The sequence below is a fragment of the Aphelocoma coerulescens genome, chromosome 7, assembly GCF_041296385.1.
Source record: "Aphelocoma coerulescens isolate FSJ_1873_10779 chromosome 7, UR_Acoe_1.0, whole genome shotgun sequence".
In the NCBI taxonomy this organism is placed as follows: Eukaryota; Metazoa; Chordata; class Aves; order Passeriformes; family Corvidae; genus Aphelocoma; species Aphelocoma coerulescens.
The window spans coordinates 21,029,810-21,052,334 of record NC_091021.1 but is presented as its reverse complement, the minus strand read 5'-3'; the positions used below and the strand labels follow the sequence as shown (position 1 = coordinate 21,052,334).

At 37.8% G+C, this 22,525-nt stretch overlaps 1 protein-coding gene across 4 annotated transcripts; it reads right to left on the bottom strand.

Moving 5' to 3' along the window:
- Positions 1–198: 198 nt before the first annotated feature.
- GALNT3 (polypeptide N-acetylgalactosaminyltransferase 3) lies at positions 199–21,055 on the bottom strand. 4 transcript variants are annotated; one of them, XM_069020785.1, is made up of 12 exons: positions 20,967–21,055; positions 18,107–18,194; positions 12,711–13,305; positions 11,207–11,379; positions 9,855–10,004; positions 9,368–9,602; positions 8,528–8,645; positions 7,948–8,148; positions 6,753–6,884; positions 6,025–6,126; positions 3,240–3,392; positions 199–2,766 (listed from the first exon to the last, which is right to left on the bottom strand). In XM_069020785.1, the coding sequence occupies exons 3-12, from the start codon at positions 13,217–13,219 to the stop codon at positions 2,644–2,646; spliced, it is 1,896 nt and encodes a 631-aa protein (XP_068876886.1). In that variant the 5' UTR covers positions 13,220–13,305; positions 18,107–18,194; positions 20,967–21,055; the 3' UTR covers positions 199–2,643. The 4 variants fall into 4 exon arrangements, with proteins under 4 accessions (XP_068876886.1, XP_068876887.1, XP_068876888.1 ...); XM_069020786.1 differs by lacking the exon at positions 18,107–18,194; XM_069020787.1 differs by lacking the exons at positions 18,107–18,194; positions 20,967–21,055 and adding an exon at positions 14,862–15,290.
- Between the last annotated feature and the right edge of the window lie 1,470 nt (positions 21,056–22,525).

The following is a 22,525-nucleotide window of genomic DNA, read 5'->3' as shown; positions in this document are numbered from 1 at the left end:
ACAGAATACAACAAAAAAAAGTCACTTAATTTTTAACTCTGTTTATAGATCTTTTCTGGCAGGTAGTAGGGAGTCCAGGTGAGACTGAACAGCTATACTAAGTACTGCAAAATACAGACTAAAATGTCACAGTTTCAGGAACTGTGATAGTTAACATACATTAAAAAAATGATATGTATAATATGTATTTTGTACTAGTGCCCTATTGACCCTTTGACCTGAAAAGAAGTCTCAAAAAATGGAAGGAAAATCTTAAAAAGACCATTTTTAAATCACAGAATTAATTTCCCTTTCTATATCTAGACCTAAGGACAAATATAATAACTAGGTGAATTGCTATACCTAATGTCTGCAAAAACCAGCTACATCTATTGCTGTATCTGCTATGATATGATCTTAGATTACTAGTTTAAAAAACCAAAAAAATACAAAGTGGAGCTTCTCTAGCACTGTTTAGTAAGAGGTTCCTACCTCCAAGTGCAACAAAACACTCGTTTCCTTGCAATTTAAATTCTACTCTGGTTTGAAATGTTAGCTCTTAAAAAAAAACTGAAACAAACAACACAACCCCACCTGATAATGAGTAGATAAATGATGTTTCATATATGCATATCCCAATCTGACAAGCTTGTAAGAGAAACAGGTTGCATGAAGAAATTATCCTTCAATGATATTAAAAATACACATTTTCTGTCTAACATGAACTGAGAACTAAAAGAACAAGTACTTTTAAACTGGTATGCTAAATACCTTGTCTTCTAGAACAGGTTCCTTGGACACCGAGTTTCCATTCCAAACCTGAGGTTCAACACAGCACAGCAGCTCGATGTGTAATCTCCCATCCTCTATTTATACTGTTCAACAATTTTCTCATAGACCTGCATTCTGTTTTTCCTGAACTCGCCCATTTTATCAAGCACATTTGTTGCACTCCAATATTAGTTTTATCTGCAAAAGTAGTAGTACCTTGTATTCCATTACCAAATTAAAATATTTATCAGAGGACACAGGTGGACCTTTGTGCAGTGTTGTTCTACACAACCTTCCAGTTTCAGTGGTATAATTAACCCTTCCTGGTAGAGTCTTTTCAACAATTTCTATTCACACTGTATCAAGTTATTTTAAGTTGTACAGCTTTAACTTCATGGGATATTCTCACAGGTGTCTCCAAAAGCCTTACAAAGGCTGAGATACAACTCAAAGGCATTATCAAGCCAGAAAAAAAATTAAGAGTTAATGCTTCTGGAAAATTATCACTGGTCCTTGCTTATTCACTTTTTTGTCTTTTAGATGACTTATAACTACTGAAAGTATTTCTTGCTTTTATTCAGAAACTGAACTCATTAGTCAGGTACCATTGAATTATGTACAGACAGGCTCCCTCCCCACCACAGAAGTAAAAAAACCCCACATCATCATCCACTCACCCACCAGACCTGTTAGCATTTATCTATTACTTATTTACTAGAACAAAATAACATGTATTATTAGTGTATTTTGTCCTATTCAATCTTTAACACCCACCCCTTCAAATCTATTTGCAGCTTTATATTTGATCACGCAGCCAAATATTTTTGTTTTAATTTTACAAATTTTAAAAAATTGATTCTATATTTGATTATGCTATATTATTTTCTATAATTAGCAAACTAGTTAGAAAGGCCAAGGTCTCACTCAGACTGATAATTCTGAGATCAGTCCTTTGTAAAAGGGGAAACAAACAAGAAAAAAAATCATTACACAAGAAATTTGCACAAGAAATTACATATGGATAACAGTAGAAACCTGTGAGGTAAATATTGCATAAATCACTAAAAGGTAGGGGCAAAAGTTTAGTAGATAACATGTAATTTAAAAGCAATAATGAACAGAATGATGAAAAAATGTGTGACTGTTAAGCAGCTCGGAAGCCTATTATAATACAACTTTATAATAAATTTTTAAGTTCATGAAATGTAAAAATATACAAGAAGTTTTGGCTAAACAAAAGATTAGTATCAAAATAAGCAGATTTTCCATTAAAATAATCATAAATACATATTTTAGTGAGAATTACTTTTTTCTACTACAAAAGAACTGACATTCTAGAAGCTGAGCACAATGTGGTGGCTTATTTGGCTTTGACCTGACAGTCAAATATTTAATTTTCCAAGTGAAGGAACTTAAAAAATATTAAGGAAGTTTCACTGAGTAAAGTTAATTACTAAAAAAAAATAAGTCAGCCATTTGAGCATAAAAACATACATATAAAGTGTATTGGGTTTTAGACAGTAGACAATAATTTCTTGCAATTCTACAGAGAAAATGAGTCTTCTTCAGAAGTACTTAAAAAATGCTGAAAAAACCCCCTACATATGGCTCCCAAGGTGAAAGAGAACTAACAGGATCCATAAATGAGTGGTCAACATATAAAGTCTTATCACAGAAATATTGTAAACAAAAAAAACCAGGATCCCAATTATCTTTGGTGTAACAGACTCTTAGGAAATCACTGATGACACATTTTATATCCAACTTAAGAGGGAAAAGACACTGTTTAAACATTTTGCATTTGAACTATCATGTAAAAATACAGTATATGTATATGATCACAGTTCAAAATGGTTCTTTTAATAAAATGCTTCTGGCCTATAATATTAAATATTAATCGTTCTGGCCAAAGATCCATTTCTGGAAAGGGTCTGATGGATTACAGGATGCCAAACTCGGGTGCTCTCCGTTTCCTGTAAGGCACATATGGAGTGCTTCATTGTACAAAGTTTGATCCTAAAGTGAGGAGAAAATGGAGGAAAAAGAAAAGTGAACAAACCATGAGCATGCTATTTCCCCCCACGGTTCCTCCCCTAAGCTGATTTCTAGAGTAAGCTCATGCAGGTGGTGCAGAGGGGACTAGAAAATACATAAGTAGTATGCAAGTGCCAACTTGCTTTGTCAAGAAAATTTTGTAAAATATTTAAAAAGATACAAAACATCTGAATTGACTTCCAGGTGGATGTCTAGACAAACAAACTAGAGGATATCAACTGGTTTTTTAAGTGACATTCCTACTAGTAACATCGAGTTTTGATGTGGAACTGAAAAGCTGAAATTATCTACATTTTCCTGCCCAAACTAAACTTACTCTTTTTTGGCTTGAGAGTATTTGTTTTGCTGGTGTTTGTGCTTTTATGGGAAATCCAAAATTAACTCATATTGAAGATCCCTAACAAAAAGGCCATTTCACTGCCCAGGATATATACCTTCTGGTGCAGCCACTGCTCCTCTCCAACAGCAAAGGTTTTCTGGCCTTTGTAGGTGCACTCGCGAAGCTGCACAGGTCCCTTGGCAGCATGCAGGCAAAGCTCCTTCTGGATGTTATGGCGAATTTCGTGGTGTGCAGAATATTCAAAGTACTATTTAAATAATTTTTTAAAATTTTGGTAAATAAACACAATGAAAAGTATTAAACTAAATCAAGCCTTTCAAATTTCCATACACAAAATAATACATTTCTTTTCTCATTCAAACATTTGAGACTACAGAATAATTCCTCTGATTTTTAGCACAGACACTTCAAAAGTGTTTACAAAACTAAAAGTAGTTTTTAGTATTGATGCAATACTAATTTATACTTGTATATATTAATTGCAAATGACACTTGCTGCATATGTCTTATGATGCAAAATCTTACTCCCACACAAACCGTATATAATCCAAGGAGACAAACTGAAGAGTGGAGATAGTTGTATGGATAACTTAAATTTTGGCATTTCTTGACCTTAAAAATCTGTATTCAATTCTGTTGTTGGATTTTGTTTTTTTCTTAGAGCAACCAAAAACAAAAGTTGTCACACGAAACAATACTGATTGCTGTATGCCAGCTTTTGCTGCTTGATCTAAACAATAAATGGGAACAATTGGATGCTGTTACATCCTCTTGTGAGGTAACCATTAGAAAAGTAATAATAAGCCTGTATTTTGTGAGCTCATTTTACCATGATTTCCTGACAGCAGAGTACTCTTAAGGCTCAGCTATAATTCTGGTCGTAACAGGGATTTATTTATAACAGTTACAGACACAGCTGTCCTTTTACCCCTCCAGCCCTAACCTGACATCCTGATCTCTTCCATTTCTCCCACATTAACCAGCAGAATCCCTAACATTACATCTCATTGCTACTGTTTCTTGCCTCTGTATGTCAGCCACCTTCACCATATCTTTCAATATTAAGGCCAGGCTCAGTTACCCCCCTCTGGCTTTCCATTTTCCAATGGTCAGCAATCACCTCCTCACTACCTTGGAAACAATGGGAATAGCACTGAGGCATCTCACAGGCGTCTCACTCTTAACAAACAGGCACTCATTCTTAAGGCTCTATGACCAATATTAGTCCTCAAAACTGGTACTGACAGAAGCGACCTGCTTAGTCATTTAGACACAGTAATTTACTTGTAATCTGGTAATCTGACTTAATCTGTCCTGATTTATTTTTGGAACTTCAAAATCCCTGTAAGCCCTGAAAATAATGACTTGAAAGCTAGGTCTAGAACTTTATTAATTTTGGATATTGAAATGAGCACATTTCCAGCCTCCAATAATCTAAAAAGGAAGAATAATATACAACTGATGTACAACTCTGAAAACTAGGTTCTCTTTTCTACTCCCATTTCAAATACATGGACGAAGATGACAGCATGGGAAGTATCAGCCTACACTGCTAAAAGTCTGGTAAAGAATGGAGAACAACTGAAACCAGAGCATTGTAATGAGAAGGGTTAAGTAAGCAAATATGCATCTTGAAAGCATTATCAGCAAAATCTATTCTCTGAAGGCTGGCATTTTAAGGGATTCAGACTGTTATTCTGTAGCAGGAGGGAAACCAAAAAACATAACACTTGAAAGAATGGAGTTTTAGTATAGCCCAAGATAACTTAGAAAGTGAGAATAATAGAAGCATACAGCAGATCTCTTAATACAATGTCTTTCTACAGTGTTCCCAAATTAATGACTGTGACAATGTGAAAAGGCTAATGGAATTAATCCACAATCAAATAAAACCCCAAATTCAATCCTGTGAGAAGCTAGTGTAATAGGGTAGTTCTTAATCTAAACAGCATGCCATCTCTCACTAAAAATGGCTGGAAAAGTATCACCTGACTAGGATCATGTGTCTCAGTTTTCACAGTGCCATCAATTGATGTCTTTAAAGATTGAAAAAAAATTTATTAACACCCTCTCCCCCCAAGATAACAATTATATTCTAATAAAAGCTGTTAGACCTTTGCTGACCTTTAATTATTAAGGTTCTACAGTTGACACATTTTATTCACTTTTGAAGGTAACAGAGAAGTGTGCATTTCTGGGCAGAGAAGGAGATGTTCCTTTTATTAGTATTACAGTGACTGAACGATTCAGTGTCTGACATCTATTGCAAGTCATATTGTAGAAGGAACAGAGCACCATTGCTGCCTCTAAGAGCTATGGACCAAAGAGAGCTCCTCTTGAACAAATGGAATCACATTATTCACTTGCATTAGCCAGTACAGGATAGGCCACTTTGACCTCACACTGTGAGGCTGCAAGCGTGATAGGGAAGGTGGCTCAGGCCTGGACACTTGGCCTCCCACTGGCCGGATTCCAACCAACATCTTCCTTGACAGTGCGAGTCCTGGTGACAGAGAAAGAAGCAATAGGAGGAAGCATGAGGAAAGGAAGAATTAAGAAGACAACACTTACAAGACAGGAGTAAGGGTGGCATGAAAAGGTTTTGCACAGAAAGGAGAGGGCAAGTGAAGCACTGCAACTGTGTCTGAAATCTGAATTTGTATGCTGAAGTTCAAACATTGGAAACGGGACACAACATGAAGAGTGGTATGGAATTTTCCTTTAACAATATATATAGGAATTAAGTATTAAAGAAAAAAAAAGGAAAAAAGAGATAGAGAAATTTCATATTAAAAATTAGTCAATTTCTCTAATTAAAAGTTTTATATGGTAAAGCTACAGCAGGAGAGAGAATAAAACTCAGGTGTCAAATATTTTACCTGATTTCCTCCAAGTCCATGACAAGAATACATAATCAATGGTTTGCTGCCATGGTTATTTTCACCAACATCCAGACACATGCGGTTACCTATATTTTTTAACTAAAGAAAGGGTGTTATCAGGATAAAAAAATCTCAGTGGAATGACAAAAATATAAACTGTCTCAGTCAAATAAAAAAGTAACCTTTAGTTTAACAACAATTACAGCTGTTAGTTCATTTTTAATTTCTGCTATGCTCTAATCTAAAAATCCTGTTTTCCCAGTTGATCTTTTCTAACTAAAAGCCTACCTAGTAACTACACTGTCACACATGGAGTTATTAGCCTGCTCTGTACAATCTTACTGTTATTCAAATTACAATTTGAGCAGATTCACATGAAATACTTAAAACAGGAAGAAGGGAAAGTTACTTGTAAATACATGCTGAAAATTGACGTTCACTTCAAGCTAAGAACTATAATTTTTTGTTGTTGTTGTCTTAGCAGTGTAATGTATAAAGTTATTTGGCAGGGAAAATGACTTTTGACATAAATGAAAAATGGAAATTACATAGCTATTGAAAAAGCTATAAAAGGTATGCAGAAGAGATTCTTTGTCCAGAGTAGTGACAGAAAACCATAGAGCAGTTAAAGATAGCTGAAGTCTAAAAGCTATGGCTAAGGTAGTACAAGAGATCAGCAAACTTCTGGACTATGAAGAATATAGAAAATAAGGATCTCCACTTACATATCCAGAAAACAAAGGATTCAGGTCTGGCACATATGCTTCTGGATAAACATTATTGAGATACCAGGTAAAATTTTTACACTGCAGACGCTGCCTTAAATCAAGTCTTTTTGATATATCTCCAAATGTTTTCTGTGAGAGGAAGGGAAGTAAAGAAGATAAATACATTAACATTCATTTTGCACACGTAAAGCTGTGATATTCTGTGTAGTACTACACAAGTTTTAAGCTTCCTTTGTTGACTTTTTTCTAGTTAATGCTGTAATACTACAGTTACTGCTGTCTCTCAGTGTCATAACACCACTGACATCCTGCCTGCAGCATTTCAAAGGACTTAAAAGAAAAATACGTTGCAAGATGGAAAAAATAGAAGTATCTTTAGTCCCAAGGAAGTTTTAACACTGTGCCATGAAGTGGGAAAGTACAAATAAGGCCATACTGATGACAGCCATAAAGCCAACTGATCTCACTAGAAGTGTAAGCTGAAATAACAAACTGGATTAATGAAATAGTAAGCATAATATCCAGTACAATGTAGAATCTCCCAAACAAAATTCAGTTGTTTAGCTGCTGAACATGCCTAGGAAATCTAATGCTTTCAGTGATACAATAGTCACAAAAATTTATCACATGAAGGGGGAAAAATAGCTTCTAAAAGAAAACTCTTAGATTCTAGCTGGGCAGAAAACTTACAAAGTAAATAAGCCAACACCCAACCTCTCTTAAAAATAAATGACATTTTTAAACAGACAGAGACAGGATGGTTATCCATCATCAAGTAAGTTTTATCCTGCTGCTAAAGAACAACAAAACCTGCTTTGTCAGTAAAAATACTAACTTGAGACTAACAAGATGACATTCTCACTCCAAAAAATAAGTTTGTTTATATTGTCTACACTCAGTAGTTTCTCTCATGCTCTTCTGGTAGTTCCTGTACCTGCACAATGCAAACTCAGGATTTTAGAGAAGGCATGAAAAAAACCACCAATAAATAAACCTCACAATATCAAATCAACATTCACCACCCAAACACTTTCGTTTTTTTATGTTTGTTGGGGCTACAGCATTAAGCAAACTGAACTGCCTTTTCCTTAAAATATCTAGAATCCTTACGTACTTTGTCAATAAATAACTTTTGCTCACCAAAACTTTCACCGCAGCAAGTGAGATTTCTAATACCACCACCACCACCTACTTGTTTCACAATTTTTGCTGCCTCTGTGTTTCTTCGGTAAAATATTTCTTTATATTCATCCATCCACACTTCTGCAAGGCGAACTTGATTACGTGTGATCACCTGAGTACCTTTTGGGAAAGTATGGGGACTCTTGCTGCGAAAGACATGGCCAACAACAGAGCAAGGCATGATCTCCAACTGTCCACCACATTGCCATACCTAATAATAACATTTAGTGTGTAAGTGCACTGCAATTAGAATTCAGGGGGTGGAAAAAAATTCAGTAATATTATTGTTTGCCAGAACACATCAAACCACTAGCAAGAGTACATATATGAGGCATACCATAAGTGAATTTCCTAATCAGATAAACTCTGGAAACTACATTTCAGATATGAACCCTAAAAATATCTAAAAAGAAATTAAAATCAGTTTAGTGAGTATGTTTGTATTTTATTTCACAGGTAATTAGTAATTCAATTTTCCTTGTCCTAGTTGGCTGATTGAACAGAGGAGTCAAGATCTAATACTAATTTATTCTCAAATCCCCTTACACTGTCAGCATAGAGACAATTACTAATGAGGGAGCTAAACTTACTCTGAAAGACATTTCTATATTTTCACCTCCCCATATTTCCATTTCTTCATCATAGCTTCCAATGTGTTCAAAGTAGTCTTTTGATATTGAAAAGAGACCTCCAGCAAAAGTAGGTGTTCTGCAAAAACAAAATTTTAAAGACAGTAGGGTTTTTAAATATAGATGTAAAATCATAGTGCAACTATTCTAGGAATTTTCCATGCAATTGTTAGTATTTCACTACAGTGATGAATATTCCTGGCATAGATAATACTTCTAGCACTTAAATATGTTCACAAAGAATCTCAATTGACAGCTTACTGCTATTTATTAAGAACTCATTCAGAATAATGACTGCTGGTATAAAAGAAAGCATCAGGAAAACCAATAAATTTTCTCTGTATGGAGGATATCGAGCAAAGCTATGACTCCTACAGACCAGTAACCTCTCTGTGGACAAAGCAGGTACAATTATCATCAAAGGCACTACTGTATCAGCTTAGTATTTGGGTGCTCTGACCCTTTTTGTCAGTCTTGCAAGTAAAGTGAATGAAGACACAGAATCATTGTACTGTCTCTGAAAAAACTGTGTATAATCCTCCTCTGCCATTTCCCCCGAGGAATATTAGCAATTTCCACTGTATTAGAAGAAATAATGCAGAGCAATTACTATCTTAAGTAGGCTATATTTTTATGAATGCTTTAAAATATGGTTCTTAAAGGAAGTATTACAAAACACATCTAAGATGCTAAGATGTCTGATTATACTCATCTGAAAAATTAATTTATTTACAAACTGCTGTTCGTAAGAAGAACTCCATGAAAACAGAAGGATTTAAATAGTGCTCAAATAATGTTTACCTAATTGGATAGGTTTCATCCTTTCTTCTTTTATTCTCATGTTTAGGAAGAGACTCCCATCCAAATGACAAACTCCAATCAAAATTTCCTCTGTTGTGGTTATGCCCGTAAGGAGATGGTTTACTGAATTCAAAAGTATGAAGATCTATAGAAGCAATGTCAGGGCTTACAACAGCAACAGGGTTCTCAGCTATTCTTGCCAACAATGGCTCTAACCAGCCATAAAAGCATTCACCTGTGGAGAAAATGGGAACACTGACTTTTTGCTTGGCTATAAAGTAGTACACAGGGTATGTTTTAACATGCCCAGCAAGCCATTATGGACTATTTTTAAATAGCATTGCTAATTATACTTTTGAGACTATGAAATAGCAATAGGAAAGATGATATATTGCTAACATTTATAATTCATAAAAAAATCTTCAACATTAAACCAAAGACAACAGCATTATAAACCAGACCTGGCACAGTTACAGGTTACACTTACAATGAGCATCCAGAAAAGTGAGGGTCTCTCCTGTTGCTACTGAAGCTCCCAACAAGCGTGCAGTGATCAGACCTTTTCTTTCCTTTTGTCGGACTACTTTAACTATTTGAAACTGTTTCACATATTCATCTAGTTTATCATGCAGGTATTCTAGAAAGAGCAATCAGTGTCAGGATATTCAATGTATATATATGCCACTGCCCAAAATGTTACACTATTAAGCTAACAAGATAAACAACTCACACTAATCCCAGAAATTACCTCAACATCAAAGCCATAAAAATTCCTGTCCGCTGAAGGTTATTTTTAGGAGCTGAGGTTTTTGGGGGTAGGGGTGTAGGAAGAGGTGGCCGGCAGAGAACAGGAGATGGAACATTAAAATAATTCTGAACAAGAAAGGGTGTGCTAGTACATCTCTGCTGCAGTGATAGCCATTTGAATTTCAATTGCATTTTCATAGCAAATGGATTTCGTACCTACATTATCTGCAGAACATGCGAATTTTTTCCTTAATTGATGGCACACTTACAGAGTTTTCAAATGCTACAATATTTACAGCAGCAACAGAAGCCATAACAAAAACTATTTAAATGTTCAAAGTTTGAGAAGGAACCCCACATCTCATTAAATATCCCACATCATCTTCTTTATTCTGCCCATCCATAGTATTAAACTGTACTACTGAACATATTTCACATCCAAATGTCTCAATATACTCAATACAGAATTGCAAAAAAGTGTAAATACATTAATAGAAGAATGTATGTATAGACTTGTTCATCTAAAGCTAAGCATACAAAGATTTTTGAACTTGCATTTGTCTTCACACTAAGTATATATTTATTTTTGAGATTCAGCTTGACCGTTGAAGATTATTTTTCCATTAAATTATTTTACTATCTAATAAAGACACTTCCCTTCATATTAATGAAATTAATTTGCATAAAGACAACCACTGATAAAATGCAAATTCCTACAACTCTGGGCCAATTTATACTTGGATACTTTGTTCTACAAATTGCAATTGGTTTGAAACACAAATTACAAAGATACTTGTCATGCAAGCAGTTATGCAGTTAAATCAGCATCAGAACTGGAAAAAATAGATATGGGGTTTAAAAACCTTTTAGAGCACAAGAATTTAATATTTGACTACCTTATGGAAAAATAAGATTGGGGAGGGCTATTTTAAATTAAAAAAAAAAAAGAAAGAAACAAGACCACTTAGAATACTGTTATGTATGTCAACAGTGGTGAAGAGACATCCTCTTAGCCAATTTATCTGCAATCCCAACATGCCTTCAATAAAAAAAGCAAACAGGAAAAGAAGCAAAACCAGAAAGACTTCTTACCATCTACACTGGCATCATCCACCAAAATAATCTCCTTTAGCAGTATGGCAGGAGATGTGTACATCACACTGTGAACGGTTCTGAGCAGAGTTGACCACGCTTCATTATGGAAAACTATGATAATGCTTGTGGTTGGCAATGGCGGGCAACGCTTAAACCTTTGTTCAATACATCTACAGATTAGAAAGTATCAGGGGTTACAAAATGGACAATAATTTTTTACTCAAACTCTTAAAAGAAACTTTTCTTTCTAGTACAAAGCTTTATAACAATGAACACTAAATATTTCAGCTTCTCTGTTTTCTATCCCAGTTCTGGAGTGCAAAGGTAGGTACTTCAAACGGAGCAGTTGTTCAGAATATTTAAAAAAATATCATGACTGAGAATTCCACTTGAACAACTTAGTTCTGCTTCTGTCTCACACACATTTGAGTACATTTCATATAATACCCAAGCCTTCTTCAGGAAAAAATGTTATTCTATTGAGAGCAGCAGGTACTGACTGAGCTGACTCAAAAGTCACCATTACTGCTGAAACCTAAGAATACAAAGAAGAATATTCATTAGAAAAATGCAGAGTTTACAAGGAAAAATATAACCTATCCAATTCAAATTTCGAAGTTTTGTAGAAATACTATGTAATCCTTACAGCAGCATATCCCATTCAAGTGATACAATTTTAAACCTACAGTTTTTCAAGACTGACATATCCTAAACATAATTTTAGATCCAATGGCAAGTCAAGATGACGATGCTGTATTCATAAGTTGCACACTTAGTGTTTATTGCCTGTCAGCTTTAGGGACTGGAAGACACTCCAAGGTAATAACCACAGTCATTGCCTCACAAAATACACAAGCAAAATCTGCCCAGTTATGCTCTCAGAATGGTTATGGTGAGCTGCACCACATGTATCATCAGCAGCTCAGTAAGTTTAGCCACTTCTGCCACAGATGGCCGACAGCATTTCATCTGACACTGACAGAGACTCATCACTAAACCCACTCCCCGACTCTCCCCAAGTCCTACAGTCTGTATTTATAAAATTTTTCAATACTACAAGATTACTGCTGAGATCTTCCATTACCTTGCTCAACAGTTTACAGTTCCTAATTTATTAAATTATACCAGTGGTTTTACTAACACTGAATACTAAAAAAATGGGGGGTGGTGTTTAAATTGGAAAAATGTTGAAACCACATTTTTAGTTTTCTTCTAAGTAAAACTTAGCAGGCTTCTTGAAAGCTACTCAGAAATTTTAGCTTAAAGGCAAAAGCAGAACACCTTATTTAAATATGGTTACTTTGAATTCAAAGCCATGAAGGCAGTGAGCTTTTCTAAACATTCTTGGCTTTGGCACTGTGGATCATTATGTACAGCCAATCATTATGTATAGCTAGGAGACTTTCCTAAACTATCACCTACTGCTGAACTCTCAAGTCACTTTGCAGTCTGAATTTCTGAGAAGTTTTTCAACTATTAGAACATACACATTTAAACTTACTCAGGAGGTCGAGTGTCTGGTCCAAGATCTCGATGTAAAGAAATCCTATCACTTGCAAATGCATTAAAACAGTGTTTCTCTTCTCCAACCTGTTTTTCTTTCTGTTCTTCTGAATTTAAGTTGATGGTTTTAAATGCTTTTCCAGAAGCTCCAGGAGCATTAGGATCTTGAAGGGGCCGATCTAGAAAGGGTTTTAGTTCCACTGGAGTATAGTGCCCTGGCAAACAGTGTCTCTCTCCAGGAATCTTAGTTTGCCTAACAGGTGCTTTTATCTGCATTTTTGGCTTTGCACCTTTGATATTGTTCATAGCATTTAACACAAGACCAAATACATGACTTTTCTTTCCAAGAACTGGCTCAATCCCTGCTTCATCCTTGAAATCTTGAACACCCACTTCTCTTTGTAACAAAAATAAAAATACCAGAAAGACAAACACAATAATGCTGAACTTCCAAAGTTTCCAGTGAAAAAATGCCTTAAATAGTTTAGGTGTCTTTTTCAAGGCCATTCTAGTTTTAAAAATTTTCACACAACAGACGTTTCTGTGAGTGATGTTCTTCAAATATGTCACAGCATTTCTTGAAATTATAACACCTGTAAATTAAAACAAATAGTATTCATTTAGACATTGAATATATTTAACTATATACAGCCATAAGAAATTAATGGAGAGGAATTAATTCACAACTCCCAAAAATCAAATGTTACACATGCTACATCACTTAAAGAGACATCAAACCTATCTATAAGATATCCAAAATGCCCTTCCCTGTTTTTTGTTTTGGGTTTTATTTTTTAAATACACTTCACATTGAAGAACCAGAAACAAGGAATACCATCAAGAATAAAACAGTATTTCTACACAGTGCCACTATTTCATATTTATTTTCTTCCAATTAGTTTGTTTAAAATTAGAAGAAAGTGTTGTATAAAGTCTTGTAGAAGCAGGGAATTTTAGTTTGATGATGGGACAGAAGAGAAACAGGTAGAATCAATACATTAGTTCAAGCTGCGTGTCAGAAAGAGCCACAAGGAAAGTGAACTATAAAGATAGGAAAGACTTCCCAATCAACTTATTTCAACAATTTTAAAGTTTCTGCCACTATTTTTTTTCACAGACAAGTAATTATTCAGTTGCTTTCAAAGATGAAACTATGAAAGACATTTGAGGACTACCAAAATCTGAGTAATTTGAATTAAATTCTCTTTGCCAAACTGGCAGTTTACAAGAAGGAGATGCATTCTGCAACCAGTCTGAATAGCTGGGATAGCTACTCAGGGAATAGCTTCATTTTTGTCTAAATTGCATGTATGTGAGTCCAGAAGAGGAAATAAACAGCATCTAGCTAAAAGCCAAAGTTAGTTCCCACTTGTTAACTACTGACCACAAAATTGAAAAAAACTTCTTTTCTATTTATTCCTCTGAAATACAAGTAGATCTTAACTGGAGTAATATATACTCAGGAAGAGATACAAGTCAGAGAAAACAAAAAACCCCCACCCCTCACCTGGTTTCCTTCAAGTATTTGCAGGAGAAACTAAGCATCTGGATTCTTTCACCTTATACTGTATGTCAAAGCTTATGTCAGCTTAATAAACCCATACATTCAAACTACAGTGTTTTTACAACAGAGTTATTGTTAAGAGTGCAAAGAGGAAGCATATTACAACATACTAAAAGGTACCAAAAACACGCTTCACAACTCACAAAATTTTAAAAAAACCAAACCAACCAGTCCACTTCTGTCTGTGTCACATATTATTTTCCCATTTTTCCTTACTGCTGAAATGTTTGAACTACAATACCAATACCTTTATAGTGGAAGATTACAAATAAAAACTTTCCTTCCCAGTGAAAGGATTGCAACCAAATTACCAAACTACCAGGTTGAAAAATGTCTTGTTTTCTCACAGTGTCTGGTGGGTTGATCTTGACTGGCTGCCAGACACCAACCCAGCCACTCTCTCACTTTCCATCCTCAACATGACAGTGGGGACAAAATAAGATGGAAAACCACATGGGTTGAGCTAAGGACAGCATGATCAGTTACCAGTTACTGTCACAGGGAAAACAGACTTCTAATGATGAATTTGAATTTACTGCCAATTAAAAGTAGAGTAGGATGGTGAGAAACAAAGGCTCAAACTACCTTCCCTGGCTCAGCTTCACCGCTTAATTCCGAATTCTTCTATCTCCTTTCTGAAGAGTGGTGCAGAAGGAATGACTAATAGGGCTGTGGTTAGCTTGTAAGACTTTAGCACTCCTTCCTCTGCACGCTTTTCCCCTGCTGCAGCACGGGTTCTCTCTGTGCAGCACAGTACTTCAGCATAAACTGCTCCAGCATAAGCCATCCACAGGTTCGCAGTTCCTGCCAGCATCTTGCTCCTGCAAGGGCTCTCCATAGGCTGCAGCTTTCTTCAGGGTATATCCACCTGCTCTGGCCTGGGGTGCTGCACAGGCTGCAGAGTGGACACTTCCTCTGGGACCACTGGTCCTTCATGGGCTGCAGAGAAATTCTTCTTCACTGCAGTCTTCTCCAGGAGCTGCAGGGGGAATATCTGCTCCAGTGCCTGGAATACCTACTCCCCTCCTTCTTCATTGACCTTGGTTTCTGCAGGGTTTCTTATTTTTCTCACTCCTCTTTCTCACAGCTGCTGTGCAGTATTTTTTTACCCTTTCTTAAATACCTCATCACAGAGGCACCACCTGCTACACTGGGTGGCCCAGTTTTGGCCAACAGTGGGTCTATTTTACAGCTGGCTCAAACCAGCTGTGTCCAGCCTGGGATGAGAGTGTGGAGGTGGAGGGGCAGCCCCATGTCTCTTATCACAGAGGCCACCTGTGCAGTCATCCTCACCTCCTAACCTTGCCATGAAAATGCAATATACAATGTAAAACACCAACCGTATGTACAGATTAGCACCCAGCACTGCAGGGGCGACAGTCTCTGCAGGTTGCTAACCAGGAATGCTTTCCTAACACCATCAAAAAGAAAATCACATTACTGTTTCTCAGTACACCATGCCCAAGCGTGTAAGATACTAGTAAATCTTAAAGCTTAGAAATCAATAAGCAGTATAAATATATCTTCCTCAAATGGAAAAAAAAGAAAACATCTTTCTATATATACCTATATCTATCTATATATATATATATATCTGAAATACATGGTGTCATAAGACGCCTTAGAAACAAGAGACATGTGGAGCATGCTGCCACAACACACAGATGAAATGTGTCTGTCCCTAGAAAAGACAACTCCCTTGAGTTAGGTGGATTGTGGGAGACAGCAACACAACTTAACCCTTTCTGTGTGGATTAGTACACTCTACTACCATACATGGCAGCAGGCCGTGCACAGAAACAAGAGCAAGTGATGTTTCTTTAAGAAAGGATCAAGTGACAGCCTTGGAATAGTATGTACAGCAAACACCAAGTGGACAGAGGCTTGATTGCCACAAGCATACAGCAAAACCTTTTGATATAGACAAATGCTGAGTGTATCTTTGTTGACAAAATATCTGATAGGGATATTGCTTACAATAAGAGAAGAGTTCTTTGTCGCACAAAAAACGCAGCAGTTCCAGAACAGAAGCTACATTGTCCAAACAACATTTGCCATGAAAGCTGTATCTTACTTAGGGTTTTTTACCAGGATAATTTTGTAGTCAGAAATACAATCTTTATTCCCCACAAATGCCTCTCACATTTTCATAGCATAGCAATGTGTCAGTAAACACAGACCAAGCTACTATTCAATCCTCCAGGACATGCTGAAGAAGTATGTGGCATGATTAAACTCCCTGGGGTGACTGTTTAGCAAAGTGTTTAATCTTCTATTCATTAGTGTTATTTTCACTAATAGTAGTCTGGATTCTTACAGCACTTTGAAATGACTAGCCCTAAACATCTGAAGTTGGATTTTTTTTTAGGAAGAAAATAACCAGGAAACTAAAATGTACTACAAAAGTCTTCTAAAAGTGCCAAAAAGCAGCTGCCACACTACTTCAAACCACATCACATGGGCAGTGTGAGAATTCAATGCAGTCTATGTTACATTATGCCACCCACTGGTTCTGATGTCAGACTGTCTGCAAAAACTCTTACAAGAAAGCCTTGCTAATGTGGCCTACAAGCAGAAAATTCTGATTTTTTTTGTTAGCTTGATCTGAACAACACTGTAGAGAATAGTCTTTTATAAAAAACTGAAAATATCATTAACCCAAATCAGCAAAAATGCTTTCAAACCATGCGAGTGAGACAGAATTCATTGGGGTTAGTATTAACAATACGCCTGATGTCAGTTTTTAAAAAAAAAAACTATTTTAAAATCTACTTTTCTTTTATCCGAATGTTAAATAGGTTTCAAATGTTTCCTTACAATATTGCTTATAGAACATAAAAACCTAAAAAAACCCTAAAAATACTAAAACCAAACCAAAACAAAAATCCTAAAAAATGGGAAAAATAGGGAAAAAAATGCTTCAGAATCATTCTAATCACAACTCTTTAACTAGATAACTTGGCTTCAACTTAATCTAATTCTTCTATAATTCCAGAAGAACAGTCTCATAAAAAGCTTGTCTATTTTTCCTTGTTATCGAAGTATACAATACCTTCCTCAAACCTTATAGTCCCCTTCACCAGAAGGTGGCTATGCAAATAAAAGCACTGAGCAAATACTTTAGAAAAAAACCAAACAAACCTGACAGTGATGATCAACTGTTCTCACCAAATTAGCAAAACTCTGACAAATATACTTCAGGATATTTTAACTCTAAGAAGTGCTACTTCCACTACTGGTATTTCTGAATCTAAAATTCTAGACAGGGCTTTTTGTTTTCTTTGCATGAGTATCAATGTAATTGCTACTAAAACATTAGTTACTGAAATAATCAGTTCGGTAAATGATATTTTCATCTTCTACCACTATGGAAATTGATGCTTTTTTCTATTGGGAAATAAATAATTAAATAAATAAAGCACTGAACAAAACTGTTTGCACTTTGTAGAAGTACATCCCAGAGGAACATCCATTCACATAAGCGCCTTTGGTGACAGACTAAGAAACATCTAATTCAGAATGAACCTTTCATAAAGCTTTAGCTTTATATCGAATATGAAGGTTCTTCATAGAATCAAAACCATTTGAAAGCACTTCAGAAACTGGGAATAATTAAACAAGTTGCTTAAGTTTAGCAAACTATGCTACTGTTTACAAGAACATTAGCCCTTGACTTAAACAAAGGAACAAATGATGAAATGTACAGAAGTTAAAGACTAAAGACATAAAAAGGAGAAACAGAATCACCTGTCTAGTTTCTATCTCCACACTAGTTTATCTGTTCCACTCAGAATTCCTACTGAATGCACTCCTAAATAGGGTACACATACCTAAAAGAAATAGAAATTCACTAAGCCCAGGTGCTATTCCTCCGGGTACATTCTTTGAAGCTCAGCCAGTAGAAGTGTGGCTCCACTCCTGAAAAAAATTATAAGAGGAATACTGAATGTGCTCGGTTCCTGAGCCTTCATTTTAGAAACACTAATGGCACAAGTTATTCTACCAAATATTGCATGCAACCTGCCTCACTGATTATGACAGAGAAATTAGAAGCTGTGCTTTCTGGATGAGCATACTGAAGGAAGGCTGAAGAAATTCTGAGCAACAGCAGCACAGAACAGCTTGCTGAAACACAACTTGGTCAAGTATTTCCTTCAGCAGTTGCACTTAGATCAAAAAAATAAATGAGGAAAAACCCCAAACAAACCATCACCAAACCTCCTTCTATGTATTTTAATGGAAGTGCTTCAAACTTTCACATGCTCTTTCAAAGTTAGCACTACTATTTTTTTACTGCCAAGCACTGCAAGTGATAGGCAGAGATAGAGAGTTCCCTTTGACAATTGATAGCATAGTAAAAATATACAGTAACCATATATTATAAAAGTTTTTATGGCTTATTTTTACAGACCTGGGATATGTCATGCACTTATCTCAAATTTAAATTTCACTCAAGTCTGTATTTTTCTTATTTTTCCCTTGGTCAGACTGTTTTGGGCCACTGTTCAAATTATTTTTGACTGTCCCTAAAAATGCCATGATGAAAAGGGAGCATGATAGCAGCTGTAAAGTACTGTTTTAACTTAGAAGGATTAGTGTATCATTTTCATTTAAGCACCAGAAGATAATGTCTGGACCATAACCAAAGGACGTCTGTTTGTTTTCCTGATTGTAGGAACATTTCTAAGATAACAAAAACATCCGAGTATCAAGAGCAGGTCTTGAAATCAGAGTTTTCTAACTGGCCTTAAATTTTTGTTTAAGTGATAAGAGTAAAGCAAAGAAAGTCTCCTCGTGGGAGATTTACTGGGTTAGTGACCGCTGAACTAATATTTATTGGAAGCTCCCACAGGTGTCTTCACTTTCCACCTTTACCCACTTCAGTGTCTCTTTTCCAGCTACATTTCACTGCTGAATAATGTTAGTCCACTGTATCTAGTCACTTGACTCTAGAATTTAATTGCTAAATCATTGTCAGTTTTGTGATATGATTTCTTTGTTTGTAAGCAGAACTATTTCCTAAGGCACATGAACTCAGTGAGTCTTAGGGAAAATCAGACAGTAGTAAGACAGACAGTAAGTGACTAAATCTATGCTTTACGTAACTAAAAAAAATCTAGTCCTTTATGCTTTAGAAACTTGAGGCACTTTCAGATCTTGAAGAAGACAGGCACAACAATGAGCAGATTAGGATGAGAAACTCTTAAGTGTTGGCAGGCAACTGATCAGCATTTCATATCATGAACATGATTCTCTACATTGATTCCAAAAAAAGGGAAAACCCTGGGCTAGGTAACAGCTCTTGGAACAAGCGAACCAGGCAGCAAACTTGGGCAAAGCAAAAAAAAAAATTGTCTCCAAGCAACACAGTGTGTCACCTAGAACCACAGACACTGGGGAAATGTCCCAGAGAGGGCAATTAAATCTCATTCCTATTTTGACAGGGCTCAAGATATCCGGCCTGCTTCTGGTATTACCCCACCCCAAAAAAGGGACAAGTTAAGTGGCAATAGCAGTTACAAGGAGGAGGAAAACTGGTCTGCTCTTTCCCACAGTGCAACAAAAATAGCAGTTCAGGCTCTCGGTAACTAACTTAATTTTTACTTTGCTCTGTTATTGAGAAGCCTTGAGATGACAGTAGCAGATGCCAAATTAACCAGGCCACTGAGCAAACCTGGCTAAAAAAGGAAACCAAACCCTCTAAATTGGCTGCTTTGTCTCAGGCTCTAAGTCTGGCAGCTCAGCAGCGTACCACTGGCTTTAGTCAAGACTGAATTGATCAATACAATTTATAATTTTTTAAACAAAAGAGGTCTTTTTGTTACAGAAGACTAACATGTACAATGCTACTGAGATACATACGTAACATCTGTATTTCCAGTGATTTTTTAATTTAACCAACAAAAATATTTATTAATAAATCCTTCTTTGTAAAAGAATATTTTATATAAAGTTAAAAAAAATAAAACTCCATGTCACTAAGGTTTTTAAATTTAAAATACACTTTTTCAGTCAGTTCTCCAGACCTAAGCAAACATTGTCTAAGTATTGTCACCTGCTGTGCAGAAGACTAACAAACCGCCGGAGGGCAGAGACAATGCGGTAACTCTTTAAAAGCCCTTCGTATAGGATGAAATACGCCAGAGTTAGCTGGCAATGTACACAGCTGGTATCTCCCTGCCGCCCCGAATCAATGCGGTACTGCGGGCAAACCCTTGGGCGGGATCCGTACGTGGCAGAGACACCTCCCTGGGTCAATACCTTCGCTTCGGACAGTGCATCCGGCCGGCACTTCCCGGAGCTCCGTGTCCGCACAGGCGGCAGCCTGGGCTCCTCGCCCACTCCACGTTCGCCCGGAGCGGAGCTCGCAGGGCTGGGTTGTCCCGGCCCCGGGAAGGCCACCGGGGCCAGCGGCCTCGGTGGGATCTGAGGGGACCGCGCGTGGAGCGTGCACGCCAAGGGGCGGCTGAGAGGGACCCCCGGGGCAGCCCCGGCCCCGTGCCCGCCCCAGGACCGCTCCCTCACCTCACGACTCCCGCCCGCCTGCCGAGCCCCGCCGGGCGCGCCCGCACGGGCTGCGGCGAGCGGACGAGAAGCGGCACCGGACGCTGTCCCGCCGCCGGGCACAGCCCTTGGAGAGGCCGAGGAGGAGCGGAGCCGCGCGGTGCCCTCCGAGGCTCCCCCACTCACCTCGTCCGGCCGGAGCACGGCGAAGGCGCTGCCGCGCGGGCGGCACCGGAGCCCCGGGAGGCCGGAGCCGGGCGGGCTCTGCGGCTTCCGCCCCGCGCCCGCCAGGTGCGCGCGGCCGGCCCCGCGCCTGCGCCCGCGCGCCCGCGCCCCGCCCTCACCTGGCGCCCAGGTGCGCGAGGCGGCCGGCGGCGGCAGCGGGGGCGCGCCCGGGGAGCCGCTGCGCCCATCCCGCGCCACGGGGCTCTGCAGAGGCACCGAGCGCGCAGCCAGCGCCGCACGGCCCCGCTAGGGCGGCACGGCAGCGGCTGCGGGGCTTGCTTCAACCACCCAAGTGTCACGGCGTGCAACACGGGGTTGACCAAGCACGCCCAGCTCACATTGCTGGGAAACGGAACACAAAATCCCTCTGAGGTGAGATCACAGACTGGGACAAGGGACAGCACACTGAGCTCCCTCTCTTCACAATGCAGTTTTCCAGAGAGATAGACACAAAATCACTTTTCTACACAAGCATGGTTTAATGTGGGGGAGAAAAAACCCAAAAGTAGTATTTGCGCTCCGTAACAGAGTGTAGAGTCTCCCCTTCTTCCTACTCTCAAATAATAGCGGCATAATCAGCATCTCACCCCAGCACTTCAAAATTTCTTCCTTTGAGCTGCTGTACCGCAGGTACCTAAAAGCACTCAGCAAGTACAAGGGGAGTTGGCAGTAGTTATACTGATTTGTGTCACAGCAGTGCCAAAAATGGAGATACCAGTTCTTTTAGCAATTAATATTGCTCAGGAACACTTAATAAGATTTAGACCAAAACCTCTACACTTCATATATTGTTATTTCTAGGATGTTAAAATCCTTCCTTATGACTTTGACAGCCGATGCTTAAACTGTACTAAGCACTACATCCCCTGAGACATGCACAGCTTTTGTAGCACAAAATTCAAGTGAGGCAAATTTCTAGTATCAAAAAAACCCTCCACTTCCAAACAAGACTTAGACCATTCACACAGCTTCTCCTTTAGCAAGCACCATGTCACATAATTAGCAACAACCTTCAGCAGAGACAAAAGCATGAGATTTTTGCAGTAATGGTCCAATTATCAACACTTTATGGCAGGTCAATGTTGCAAAAAACACAGAGTTCTAATTTCATTGCAAGATGAAGCAAGAGGTAAAGCCACAGAGCAAATGAAACAAGATAGCAAAATCACTGTTGAGATCTTTGAAAAGTGACAGTCATAAGGTGATGGAGAAGTACTTGCTACAGAAGTATTTCCTAAAGCTCTTTTCCTATTTTTTCCCTGTTAAGCATTTATGTGGTGTGAGAAATGATACAACTCTTAGTTAAAAATTAAAATAATTTATTGAAAACAGAAAAGTAAAAAAAAAATTAAAAATTTGGGATCCTATGGCTCGATAGATGGTATGCCCCAGGAGCGCAGGGATTTTACATCTTCTGGCTGAAACAGCACTGGACCTCAGGTAGAGAAAAAGGGCTTGCAGTGCTAGGCTGGCTTCTGGCTGGTCCAAAAGCCAAAAAAATTACTAAAGGCTCCTAAATA

What these genes read in the sequence shown, in the direction of transcription:
- GALNT3 (XM_069020785.1), bottom strand. Translation starts at nt 13,219, where the DNA reads ATGGCCTTGAAAAAGACACCTAAACTATTTAAGGCATTTTTTCACTGG. An exon ending in GATGAAACCTATCCAATTAG is followed by an intron (nt 8,646 to 9,367) that starts GTAAACATTATT and finishes TTGTTTTTGCAG; the next exon opens with AACACCTACTTTTGCTGGAG. An exon ending in AGCAGTGGCTGCACCAGAAG is followed by an intron (nt 2,767 to 3,239) that starts GTATATATCCTG and finishes TCCTCACTTTAG; the next exon opens with GATCAAACTTTGTACAATGA.